The 13,701-nt window shown below is 42.1% G+C and overlaps 3 protein-coding genes across 3 annotated transcripts in view; 1 reads left to right on the top strand and 2 right to left on the bottom strand.

The window, feature by feature from the left end:
- The window catches only part of REEP5 (receptor accessory protein 5), a 46,653-nt gene that overhangs the window by 18,948 nt on the left and 14,004 nt on the right, over positions 1-13,701 (top strand). The window contains exon 3 of the mRNA XM_023197779.2: positions 509-647. Within this exon, the coding sequence (XP_023053547.1) occupies positions 509-647 (139 nt within the window). The remainder of the gene's footprint in view (positions 1-508; positions 648-13,701) is intronic.
- Positions 10,438-12,418, bottom strand: LOC111530509 (putative U2 small nuclear ribonucleoprotein auxiliary factor 35 kDa subunit-related protein 1). Its single transcript, XM_023197765.2, has 2 exons — positions 11,386-12,418; positions 10,438-11,061 (listed from the first exon to the last, which is right to left on the bottom strand). Exons 1-2 carry the CDS (start codon positions 12,410-12,412, stop codon positions 10,700-10,702), a joined length of 1,389 nt encoding a protein of 462 aa, XP_023053533.1. The 5' UTR covers positions 12,413-12,418; the 3' UTR covers positions 10,438-10,699.
- SRP19 (signal recognition particle 19) overlaps positions 12,117-13,701 on the bottom strand; it is a 29,769-nt gene continuing 28,184 nt past the window's right edge. The window contains exon 5 of the mRNA XM_023197800.2: positions 12,117-12,419. Coding sequence (XP_023053568.1) covers positions 12,415-12,419 — 5 coding nt within the window. The 3' untranslated portion in view covers positions 12,117-12,414. The remainder of the gene's footprint in view (positions 12,420-13,701) is intronic.

Genomic DNA, 13,701 nt, shown 5'->3' on the forward strand with positions numbered 1-13,701 from the left:
TCACCCATTTACTATAAAATATGCTGTGGATTTTGGGCGTGCCTAACCTATGCTCCAAATGTTGCTTTATGGGAAATTCCTGTTCACCCATGATATATTTCAATTATTAAAAGTACATAAGAACCTGGTTATCATGAGAAAATTCTTCCTGATATATCCCTGGTGGCAGGACCCAGCTTGGGAGTGGAAATTGCTCTAGCTCCCAGCCACTAGTGGTATATTCTAGGATTTGCGGGGAGTCTTCAGCAGGGTGGAGATCCAGGGCAGTGACAGCTGGTGCTGGTTTCTCTGGTGACCAGGAGACTAGAAACAAGTGGTTATAATGGCTTGTCCTGATATCTACATTGCTTCCAGTCTTTAAGCGATACTCTTGCATCTAGTGACACAGTGCCTACATGTGCCTAAGTTCCTCAGTGGTATCGGAGGACAGGTTATCAAAGTGTGTTTGAAAATGTTTCATTGCTATCTTACCAAATGATGATATACTTTCTTTTGTACTGCCTTTCAGAATTAAAGCTATAGAGAGTCCCAACAAAGAAGATGATACCCAGTGGCTGACCTACTGGGTAGTGTATGGTGTGTTCAGCATTGCTGAATTCTTCTCTGATATCTTCCTGTCATGGTTCCCCTTCTACTACATGCTGAAGGTATGTTGGTTCTCCCTACCACTAAAATTCCATCTCAGGACCTGTATAGAAGAAGTAGGAATAAATGCTTGAATGTTGTACATCTGTGGCTCTGTCTTAGATTATAAACAAGAAGACAGGCCTGGGCAACAGAGTGAGACCCTGTCTCCAAAAAAAAAAAAAAAATGCTCAAGCAAGCCACTTGTCTCAGCCTCCCGAGTAGCTGGGACTATAGGCACGTGCCACTGTGCCTGGCTACTCTTTTAAACAATTTTATCTAAAGAAATTTAGATATAGGAAATTAAGTTTAGGAAGCTCCATCACCCCAACCACCATCACAAATGGTAGTATCTTGAGTTTTAGTTCTGGGTAATTATGGATATATATTTCTTTTTCTTTGGTCTTAGCTTTTTTTTTTTTTTTTTTCTTTTTTTGAGATGGAGTCTTGCTCAGTTGCCCAGGCTAGAGTGCAGTGGCATGATGTTGGCTTACTGCAACCTCCGCCTCCTGGGTTCAAGCAATTCTCCTGCCTCAGCCTCCTGAGTAGCAGGGATTACAGGTGCCCACCACCATGCTTGGCTAATTTTTGTATTTTTAGTAGAGATTTGTTTTTTTAAGATCTATTTATTTGTACTTCTTCCTGGGAAATTTCTCAATCTGACCTCCTTTTTGTTTTTTTTTTCTGAGATGGAGTCTTGCTCTGTTGCCCAGGCTGGAGTGCAGTGGTGCAATCTCTGCTCACTGCAACCTCTGCCTCCTGGGTTCAAGTGATTGTCCTGCCTCAGCCTCCCGAGTAGCTGGGATTACAGGCATGTGCCACCGTGCCTGGCCAATTTTTGTATTTTTTTTTTTTTTTGAGTTTGAGAGAGGCGGAGTCTCGCTCTGTCGCCCAGGCTGGAGTGCAGTGGCGCGATCTCGGCTCACTACAAGCTCCGCCTCCCGGGTTCATGCCATTCTCCTGCCTCAGCCTCCCGAGTAGCTGGGACTACAGGCGCCCGCCATCTCGCCCGGCTAGTTTTTTGTATTTTTAGTAGAGACGGGGTTTCACCGTGTAGACCAGGATGGTCTCGATCTCCTGACCTCGTGATCCACCCGTCTCGGCCTCCCAAAGTGCTGGGATTACAGGCTTGAGCCACCGCGCCCGGCCCCAATTTTTGTATTTTTTTTGGTAAAGATAGAGTTTCACCATATTGGCCAGGGTGCTCTCGAACTCCTGACCTTTTAAGCAATCCATCCACCTCGGCCTCCCAATGTGCTGGGATTATAGGTATGAGCCATTGTGCCCGGATTCAATCTGACCATCTAGTTTTCAACTGTATTCCATGATTATATCATAACCATTCTGTTATTCCTGCCATATATTGTGTTCTTCATTTCAGCTGTTATATTGTTCACACCTAATGTTTTTGCTTGGCTCTTTTCTGTTTTCTTGTTCTTGTTTCATATTGCTAATATTTTCTCATTTCTTTTAGTATGGTTAACGCTCCCCAGTTTAAAATTCTTGGTCAGCAGTTCTAATATTTTTGCTCCTGATCAAAACCTGTAGTTGATTGTGTTGTTTTTCTTTTGAAACATACTCTTGGCAGAGTGTAGCAGCTCATGCCTGCAATCCTAGCACTTTGGGAGACTGAGGCAGGCAGATTGCCTGAGTTCAGGAGTTCAAGACCAGCCTGGGCAACACAGTGAAACCCTGTCTCTACTAAAATACGAACGAAATTAGCTGGGTGTGGTAGAGTGCACCTGTAGTCCCAGCTACGCAGGAGGCTGAGGCAGGAGAACTGCTTGAATCTGCGACGCAGAGGGTGCAGTGAGATGAGATCACGCTACTGCCTTCCGGCCTGGGCGACAGAGCCAGACTCCATCTCTGGAAAAAAAAGAAATATACTCTTAAAATGTCTTTTTATTTTGGCCTACAAATTCCTTTTCATCTGAGTATCAGCTATCCCATCAGGCACACAGGAAATGGAGGGGCCCAGTCTGTGCTAAGACTAGTAAGTTCTGGGTAGGGGTGGGTGAGTCCTAGCAGTGGAGGCTTCAGGCACACAGGAACCATAGTTAACCACTCCTCACCCACAGAAAAGCCCCTGAGGTCAAAGCTTCACCGAACCGCCCTCCTCTACCCCAGCAAAGCAGCATCAGAAGGAAGTGATCCTGGGTTATAGTCCACAGCTCTAGAGGTTGGAGCAGGAGGGGTAGGGAAGTAACTGCCCTTAATTAGTGTCCACCTGTTTTCCTGAGTGACTTGCAAAGACAGGACTTTTATGCCGAAACGTCTGTTTTAGAAAAAAGTAGAGGACAATATTTTTTAACTTAGAGATATAGAAGCAAGACAAAATACAAAAGTTTCAAAGAAAAAGATTTGATAAATTCAACTAAATAAAATTTCTAAAAATTAAATTTCTATGACAGTGGGCAGCATAAACAAAGTTAAAATAATGACGGACTAGGAAGATAGATTTACAACATTTACACCAAATAAGGAATATCCAGAATACATAACAATTTCTATAAGTAAAAAGAAAAAGGAAAAGAAAAATGGGAAAATAAAGTATTTCATGGAAGAGAAAAAATATGAATGGCCAGTAAACAGCTCAGCAGTGATCTGGGAAGTGTGAATTAAAATAGTAAAATCTCATATTTTGTTCATTAAACTGGCAGATATTTTAAAGATTGAAGATATCTAGGATTGGTGAATGTATAGGGAAACAGACAGGTAGTGGTACAGGCTGAACATCTGAAATCTGAAATCCTAAATGCTTTAAAACTCCAAACTTTTTGAGTGCTCACATGATGATAAAGAAAATGCTCATTGGAGCATTTAGATTTTAGAGTTTCTGATTTGGTATGCTCAGTTGGTATAATATACATATTCCAAAATCTGAATAAATGTGAAACCCGAAACACTTTTAGTCCCAAGCATTTCAGATAAGGGATACCTAATAGGGTAGTGGTATAAATTGGAATAATCTTTTTAAGGGATCTTTTAACAATTTCTTATTGAATTGAAAAATGATATTCTTAACAATTCTAAGGAAATAGTCACTGTGTATTAAAGAGCTGCACAAAGATATTCATGGCAGCATTTTTTGTTGTAAACTGTATATATGAACTGCATAATGTAAACATTATAAACTGAAATGTTCATCAGCAGGTAAATGGTTAATTGAATTAATGGTATATCCATATAGTTAAATGGAATGAAATAGATCCGTACGTATAGACCCAGAAATTTTTGCTAATTTAGCAGTTATGAAAAGTTATAGAGGACAGGTGTGCTAGCTTTTGCCTGTAATCCCAGCATACTCAGAGGCCAAGGCAGAAGGAATGCTTGAGGCCAGGAGTTTGACACCAGCCTGGGCAACATGGTGAGACCCTGTCTCCACACACACAAATTTAAAAACTAGTCAGGCTCCCAGATCACAACATGTTGACCAAAAAAAAAAAAAAAAAAAAAAAAAAAAAAAAAGCCAGGCATGGTGGTGCATGCCTGTGGTCCCATCTACTCAGGAGGCTGAGGTGGGAGGATGGTTTGAGCCCAGGAGTTCAAGGCCACAGTAAGCTATGATGACACCACTGCACTCTAGCCTGGGTGACAGAGACCCTGTCCCGAAAAAGAAAAAAGTAATAGAACGTTAAATACAGTAGTACACACCATTTATGCTTAAAAAAGAAAGAAGACAAGACACTATATAGAGTGAGTGTCATGTCTTTTAAAGTTTAAAAAATTAAATAAAAACATGCTCAGTATAGATTCTGTTATATTTTTGAATGACTTCACCACAGAATGCCTTGTAAGGCAATTAAGAATTTTCCTTTCAAAACTGATGGAAGAAAATAGAAATTGGTCTGTGGAAAGAGTTGATTTCAAAGATTGGATTTTTTTGTTTTGGTTTTTTTTTTTTTATTATTCGAAGTCATTTAACATTCATAAAAATATTCTTGTAATCTTTAATTTGGACATGACATAATTTAAACTTCAGATAATTTTAAAGCCCTTAATAAGATGCATCTAATGGTAGGGACTTCACAGTTCAGTCTAGTGGAAATAAATTGGCTTTTGCTTTGGGCCCACTTGTTTGTAGAAGTGAACAATATCTTGTCAGCAGAACTACTTGCAGTATTACCTGACTTCAAATGTCCAAAATGTGAGTAAGCTTGACTTCTAGCCTACTCCTAATCACCTCTGCTAATGGAGTCCACAGAGAGGTAGAGAGAAGATCCAAAATAAATGGTAGTCACTGAATCATTTATATTTGGTTTTGAAGTTCATTTAAAATACTGCTTTGCAGCAAATTTTCTTCCCTAATGGTAAAATGAATGTGTATCCATTAGTAGTCTCCAGCTGCATGGCATCATAGTGTTCATGAAAGTGAATTTATTGCATACATTCCAAATAGATAATATACTTGAAAGGATTAAAAATTCATGATGCTGTCAATCAAAATGCTTTCTTCCCACATTAGTGGCATATTCTGAATGACTTAGTAAACAGACTCAGAAGAGGCCTCTGAATTGCAGAGTCTGTAGGAGAAGGTTCAGGAGAGTGTTGAATTTTAAGGACTAGAACCCATCTTACCTATGCTGTTGCAATCGCATGCCGACTGGAAATGTGGAAAAGAGACTTAGAGGTAAGGACAGGGGATTTGTTTTTGTTTTCTGAGATGGAGTCTCACTCTGTCACCCAGGCTGGAGTGCAGTGGCACCATCTTGGCTCACTGCAACCACTGCCTCTTCAGTTCTAGCGATACTCCTGCCACAGCCTCCCAAGTAGCTGGGATTACAGGTGCACACCAGCACACACAGCTAATGTTTGTATTTTTAGTAGAGGTGGGGTTTCACCATGTTTGCCAGGCTGGTCTCAAACTCCTGACTTCAAGTGATCTGCCCGACTTTGTAATCCCAAAATGCTGGGATTACAGGCATGATCCACTGCTCCCGGCCCAACTACATGTTTAATATTTTATTTTTTGCAGAGTTAATATTGTTGGCTTTATTTTTATTTTTCTAAAGCAGCTTATAAGATTGGAGGAAAATAAAAAAAAAAAGTAGCCAATGACCAGGCATCAAAGCTTAGTTGAGAAGATAATGATGTACTTAGGTAGAAATTGGATCATGCATGTTCTGAGCTTTGCTTTGACATCTGGCCTTGAGCAAGAGGATTTAAAAATAAATTTAAAAGCTGTTTTTTCTTGATTATGAAATTTATATATGCTCATTCCTTTATTCAGCAGATATTTATTTAGAACCTCCATGTATCAGATTCTGTTCTATATCTGGGAGATACTTTGGTGAATAAAACAAAGTCCTTGTTGTCCTACTGTTTACATTTGTGTGTGTGTGTGTGTGTGTGTTGGGATGTGTTTTACGTAGGGAGGAAAATAACATTTGTAATCCTACATCTTAGTCTTCCCATTTTTTAAAATGTGCAAATATATTGGTCTATGTGTATAAATACAAACAGAACTCTGTGTGTATGTATGTGTGCGTATATATATGTATTGCTGTCTTAAACATATGTGTGGTTGAGATCACATACGATATATAATTGTCTTGCTTTTTTCTTTTTTTTTTTTTTTTTTTTTTTTTTTTTTTGAGGCGGAGTCTCGCTCTGTCACCCCGACTGGAGTGCAGTGGCCGGATCTCAGCTCACTGCAAGCTCCGCCTCCCGGGTTTACGCCATTCTCCTGCCTCAGCCTCCCGAGTAGCTGGGACTACAGGCGCCCGCCACCTCGCCCGGCTAGTTTTTGTATTTTTAGTAGAGACGGGGTTTCACTGTGTTAGCCAGGATGGTCTCGATCTCCTGACCTCGTGATCCGCCCGTCTCGGCCTCCCAAAGTGCTGGGATTACAGGCTTGAGCCACCGCGCCCGGCTGCTTTTTTCAATTAACACAGTATTATGAGTATTTTCTCATGTTACTCAGTATTCTTTGACAAGCTATCTAATCTATTATTGATAATTTCCCCATTCCCAATTGAAAGACATTTAGGACATTTGTCATGTGATTATACATAATGCTGCAATTAATATCTTTGTATTCTATGTTTACCTTCATTTAAATCATTTTGTAGATTTATTTTTTTATATATATTTTTTGAGATGCAGTCTTGCTTTGTCGACCAGGCCGGAGTGCAGTGGCGTGATCTCGGCTCACTGCAACCTCTGTTTCCCAGGTTCAGGCAATTCTCCTGTCTCTGCCTCCCGAGTAGCTAGGACTACAGGCGTGCACAATCACACCCGGCTAATTTTTGTATTTTTAGTAGAGACAGGGTTCACCATATTGGCCAGGCTGCTCTCAAACTCGTGACCTCGTGATCTCCCTGCCTCAGCCTCCTAAAGTGTTGAGATTACAGGTGTGAGCCACCAGGCCCGACAAGATTTATTTTTAGAACAAGGTTGAGTAAACTCTGGCAGGATTAGGTCCTGACCTGAATTGTCACCTGTGCTATTTCACCCATTGACAGAGAATACAACATTTTTTCTTTTCTTTTCTTTTTTTTTTTTTTTTTGAGATGGAGTTTTGCTATATCGCCCAGGCTGGAGTGGAGTGGCGTGATCTCAGCTCACTGCAACCTCTGCCTCCTGGGTTCAAGCCATTCTCCTGCTTCAGCCTCCCAAGTAGCTGGGATTACAGGCACCCACCACCACGCCCAGCTAATTTTTGTATTTTTAATAGAGTCGGGGTTTCACCATGTTGGCCAGGCTGGTCTTGAACTCCTGACCTCAGGTGATCCACCCACCTCGGCCTCCCAAAGTGCTAGGATTTCAGGTGTGAGCCACCGTGCCCAGCAAAATTTTTCTTCTTAATCTTCGTAGGAGGCCAAAAAGACAGGGAAATCTTTCCTTTAACCCGTCCTTTTTAAGCTTTTATTTGTGCATGCTGAGCAGTGTTTTAAATGTAGCCCGTAACTATTCTGTGGCTACACTGCAAAGGCTTCTTAGACTTATGTTTCTGATCAAGTCATTGTAGTCTATCAGGAAGTCAGTGTTGAAGTACATTTTCTTCTGACATTAACTTTCCATTCCCTAACTGCATGTTAAGCATGCCCCTACCTGGGAAATATCTTTTCTGGGGGAAAATCAGATGGTGACAGCATGAGAAGCACAGACGGAATAGAATGGCCTGTTGTAATTTGTAATTTAAGGAGTCACTGTGTCAGTGCTAATAGTGCCAAGAGGCCAAGAGTCCAGTTAAAATAGCATGGACTCTGCCTGAACTGCAGGCAGCAGTAGGCTTGTGGGTCTCCTTGGGAGTATCATCAGCTGGCATTTTGAGGGCAGCTTGACTGAAAAGACAGCCAGATCTCTATGGGTGATTTTAATAAACTTAGGCTATTCCTGGGCTGTAGAATAGTTACATAGATTAAGAAGAGAGGGTTGTAAGAGGTGGCAGCTGAATATCACCTTGGGAGTTGAACAGTAATTAACTTTATTTTTAATATAAGAAAATGATTTCATTTCAGAACTGGAATATGCTAAAGATGTACCTAGACAGCAGTAATTATTTTACTGTCTCAAGATAATAGCTAGAGGGTACCAGTACCAGGAAGTAGTAAATTAACAGTCTGCAGTCTAGCCTACAAAATAATCACATTGAAGAGGTACAAAACTGTGGACACTTGACTTAATTCATCCAGAAAAGATAATCAGCTTGTCTGGATTGCTGAAGAGTTAGTATCTATGTAGGCAGGTGATATTTCAGAGATTTCCCACAATAAGAACTTTAGGATTTGGTAATACTACTATTCTATTGTATACTTTCTTCAAGTACATTAATTTGTGACTTTCCTAAAACCCTGCAGAAGAGAAAACTGTCTCTTAGGTTGATTTGCCTAAAGTCGTAAAACACACCCCACCTCTCCTTTTTCTTTTTTGAGACAGAGTCTCGCTCTGTCACCAGGTTGGAGCGCAGCGGTGCAATCTCGGCTCACTGCAAGCTCTGCGTCCCAGGTTCCAGTGATTCTCCTGCCTCAGCCTCCCAAGTGGCTGGGACTACAGATGCCCGCCACCATGCTCGGCTAATTTTTTTCTAATTTTAGTAGAGAGACAGGGTTTCACCATGTTGGCCAGGATGGTCTCGATCTCTTGACCTCGTGATCCACCTACGTTGGCCTCCCAAAGTGCTGGGATTACAGGCATGAGCCACTGCGCCCGGCCCCACCTCTCCTGAGTCTTAATCCAGTGAGTCATTTTCACTTCACCTTAATGTTTCTGGTTTTAAGATGGACATCTGTCTCTCTCTTGATAATCCATTTCTGAAAATCAGATATTCTATGTAGGAGTACATTCTATGCAGGAGCTTCTTTTCCACTATTTTAAGTGGGAAAATTTTAATATATTACATGTCAATGTAAAACTTCCCAACGAATTCCCTAAGCATTAATAAAATACAGCAAAATACCTATATATAAATAACAAATATCATGTTAGGATGTTAGCTGCTCTCCAAATAGTTAATATAGTAAGAAACCATTGCTTTGTGTGGAGGAATACATAGCACATCCCCTGTGATACTCTGCGTATTCTTCACAATGTCCACCAGGGATTCTGGTATTCTGTCAAAAATGTTACTCAAGACATTCCGTGTACATCATCTTGTATTGCATTTTGGGGATGTATAGCTTTTCCTATATAAGTAACTACAGTAAAACATTATATTAATTTTGGATATTAAAAACCAAAAGGCAGATGGGTGCAGTGGCTCATGCCTGTAATCCTAAGCACTCTGGGAGGCCAAGGCGGGTGGATCACAAGGTCAGGAGATCATCCTGGCCAACATGGTGAAACGCTCTCTCTACTAAAATACAAAAAATTAGCTGGGCGTGGTGGCACGCACCTGTAGTCCCAGCTACTCGAGGGATTGAGGCAGGGGAATTGCTGGAACCCAGGAGGCGGAGGTTGCAGTGAGCTGATTGCGCCACTGCACTCCCGCAAGACTCCGTCTCAAAAAAAAAAAAAAACAATAACAAAACAAAAAACAAAACAACCAAAAGGCTTCCACAGGGAAATAACTAGAGAGGTGGTTTTGCAGGGTCTGCTGTAATTAACTGGCACTAAGCCAAGGAAACAAAGCTAATGCCAGTGAAAAACACAGTTATTTAATTCTCCATTTTGGGTCAATGCAAATGCGTATCTCAAAAAACCAAGGTTCTGAACCTCTGGCAACATCTTACAATTCAGTAAGATCTGCTGCTGGCTAAGCCTAGGGCATGCTAGAGCATAGTTGCTGGGAAAACTAAGAGTAACATGTAACTACTTGCACATACTGAGGGTACCTCAAGGCACTGGCTTCCTTGGAGTGCTTGGACCTTTAACAGAAGGTCTTAGTCTGCCATTGTGTGTGTGCAGGAGGCTGATTTGAGTTTTTGCATGATTGCACATTCATGCACATAGCATTACTATCCATGTGTAGTGAGACTACTAGATGCTAGTCTGAGTCTTTACCCTTCCATCACCTACTGTCATGCTTTCCCAAGTCTGAAGATCCTGTTTTCCAAGATCTGTGCACAGTAAACAAGCTTTGGAGTCTTTAAATGAAAGGAATAGGAAAGGTGAAGAGAGGCCTGGCTTAAAATCATAACATGGAGATTATGGCAGTGCATCACATTGGGTTGAATGCTCTGATATGGAAAGCAGGCTGTGTAGTTCCTCTAGTTCAGAAATTCTATTTTTTGAGACAGTCTCACTCTGTCACCCAGGCTGCAGTGAAGTGGCATGATGTTGACTCACTGCAACCTCCACCTTCCAGATTCAAGTGATTCTCCTGCCTCAGCCTCCCAAGTAGCTTGCATTACAGACGCCTGCCACCATACCTGGCGAATTTTTGTATTTTTAGTAGAAACAGGGTTTCGCCATGTTGGCCAGGCTGGTCTCAAACTCCTGACCTCAAGTGATCCACCCACCTCAGCCTCCTAAAGTGCCAGGATTACAGGTGATTACAGGATTACAGGATCACCGTGCCTTGCCTAGTCTTTTTTTTCTTCTTCTTCTTTTTTTTTTTTTTTAAACAAGTTTATTTGGATTTGGGGCTCTGAACAGTTCTGCCTCTATTACCCAACCTCCTCCTGCCACGACTTCAGGACCTAGAGGAACTTTGGCTCCAGCTGTGGTGGCTCCTGCGGCTCTGGCTCTGGCTGCCCTGGCCCTGGCTACGGTGCCTGTTTCTTCTGCTGCTTGGTGAATTGTGCTTCTCCCGACTCTTTGATGTGCGTTTGTGAGATTTCTTCCCCCTGTGACTACTCCTTTTCCTCTCAGATTCCCCATTTCTTTTGTAGGAGTGGTCTGGACTAGGGCTTCTACTTCCCTGCAGCCTGCTGGAGTAGTGGTTGTGGTGGCCCATCCTCTCCCTCCTCTCGGAGTTCTTGCCAAAGGAGGAGCCAGTCTGATCTGGAGACAAGTGGATGTCTCTGTTAGCTTCCCAGAATTCATTGTTGGGATTTCTTTTTTTTTTTTTTTTTTTTTTTTTTTTGAGACGGAGTCTTGCTCTGTCACCCAGGCTGGAGTGCTGTGGCCCGATCTCAGCTCACTGCAAGCTCCGCCTCCCGGGTTCACGCTATTCTCCTGCCTCAGCCTCCCGGGTAGCTGGGACTACAGGCGCCGCCACGTCGCCCGGCTAGTTTTTTGTAGTTTTTAGTAGAGACGGGGTTTCACCGTGTTAGCCAGGATGGTCTCGATCTCCTGACCTCATGATCCGCCCGTCTCGGCCTCCCAAAGTGCTGGGATTACAGGCTTGAGCCACCGCGCCCGGCCCATTGTTGGGATTTCTGAACACATGAAGAAAGCTGCAGTGTTTTCTTCTTGGACACTGTTGTATTTCAAATAAACCACAAATCGCCATTTTCCACCGGGTCACTGGGCAGAATTCACATTGCAGCTGTCGTCCTGCATACCATCGTCCATTAAACAGAGAAAGGGCTGCTTGGCATTCTTCTTCTGACTGGTACTGAACATATACATTGCCCCTCAGGTGAGGTTCTAAATTGCAGCTGACCTTGAACTGAATCACCTTCCCCACGTTCTTGAACTCGGGCAACACATCCTCATAGAAATCTAGGAACTGTTGGTAGATTTCTTCCTCGCTATACTCCAGGCTTGCATCAGGGTCATAGTCATCCCTCCTGCACTGCTCCATTCCAAACGTTGTAAACATGCTCCTAATAAGAAGGGTAGGACTGGATGTTGGGAAATTATGTGTACGTGAACATCTGTCTCCAAATCTGCAAGCTCCTGTTTTACTGTAGAAGGGACAATTAGCTCGATCCTTCTCCATTACTCTGAAATCCACAGGTGGTTCAGGGTTTTGCCATATGGTACCATTTTCTAACTCATTTTCAGCCTGATCCAGCATCTTCTGCACAGCTTCTTCTTTTTCTTTCTTCTGTCGTTTCTGGTCCTCCTCTTCTCTATCTTTCCTCTGCTGTTCTTTCCGTTGTTCCTTTAACTTTCTCTCTTGTTCTTCTTGCCATTTTTTAGCTGCCTCTTCCTTTTCCTTCTTTATTCTGAATTCTTCTTTTGCCTTCTGCTCTCTCAGCAACCACTCCTCATGTAATCTTTGCCTCTCTCTTTCCAATAGCTTCTTTTCTTCTAGTTGTTGTTCTTCAATAAAAGTGTCCTCCTCCTCCTCCTTCTGTGAGAGTCCTGAGTCTCTCAGTCGAGCAAGTTCTTGCCGACATTTCTTTCGTTTCTCCTTCTTCAGGGCAGCCCTGTACTTTTTGTGGCTTGGTTTCTCTGGAAACGTCATCGTCTCAAGCGCAGCCATCTTGCCGGCACCGCCTGGCCCCTCAGACATTCTTAACCTATGGGAATATATGGAAGATTCTGTTCATAGCTGCCACTGTCAGTGATTCTACTTACAAGTATTTTATGATGTTTTCTAGTATTGTTTTGTTTGCATACTTATATATATTACAAATTACTTTCATTTTGTTTCTCCTTTATGTTGCAGTTAGACTATGTATTTTTTGTAATTAAGTATATCATAAATTTGAATTTCATTTCATGTACTAAAAGGAGAGTTTCTAAAATATTTACTTATGGCCAGGTGTGGTGGCTCACTCCTGTAATCCCAGCACTTTGGGAGGCCGAAGCGGGCGGATCTCCTGAGGCCAGGAGTTCGAGATCAGCCTAACCAACATGGCAAAAACTCATCTCTACTAAAAATTAAAAAAATTAGCCAGGCATGGTGGCACGTGCCTGTAATCCCAGCTACTTGGGAGGCTGAGGCAGGAGAACTGCTTGAACCCAGGAGGCGGAGGTTGCAGTGAGCCAAGATTACGCCACTGGAGTCCAGCCTGGGTGACAGAGTGAGACTCTGTCTCAAAAATAAAAAATAAAAATAAAGATTTGCTGAAACAAAACGTTTTTGGTTCTAGGATTTGCTTTCCCCCACTGAAAGCTAATATGCTCTCCTGTTAGTAATGTTTCATAGATGCTGTTAGAAAACACAGTATTCTTGGGTCAGAGAAAGTCCTTGCTCAGTAATTTTCTTTTCTTACAAAATTATAGGGGTAGATTTTTAAATTCTCAATACCTATTTTATAGAGGAAAAAACAGACTTAAGTGATTAAGTAATTTGCACAAGGTTTGCTTAGCTAGTAAATGGCAGAACCGGGATTGGAAGTTAGTTTCTTTGAGCCCATCCTGTTACTCTCTATATACTATACTAACTCTTTGAATCCCTGTTTGTTGGGTTGAGAGATCTGTATATATCTTTAGAGTGAGATTTTAGGCCGTGTGCAGTGGCTCACACCTGTAATCCCAGCACTTTAGGAGGCCAAGGCAGGTGGATCACTTGAGGTCAGGAGTTTGAGACCAGCCTGGCCAACATGGTGAAACCCCGTCTCTACAAAAAGTACAACAGTTAGCCAGACGTGATGGTGCATGCCTGTGGTGTCAGCTACTTGGGGGGGCTGAGGTGGGAGAATCACTTGAGCCCAGGAAGATGAGGCTATAGTGTTCTGTATTTGTGCCCCTGCACTCCTGCCTGGGTGACAAAATGAGACCCTGTCTTTAAAAAAAAAAAAAAAAGTTAAATTTTGTGTTCTTTATTCTGTATTCTTACTAATTTCTAGGTTGTTT

The sequence above is a fragment of the Piliocolobus tephrosceles genome, chromosome 4, assembly GCF_002776525.5.
Source record: "Piliocolobus tephrosceles isolate RC106 chromosome 4, ASM277652v3, whole genome shotgun sequence".
In the NCBI taxonomy this organism is placed as follows: Eukaryota; Metazoa; Chordata; class Mammalia; order Primates; family Cercopithecidae; genus Piliocolobus; species Piliocolobus tephrosceles.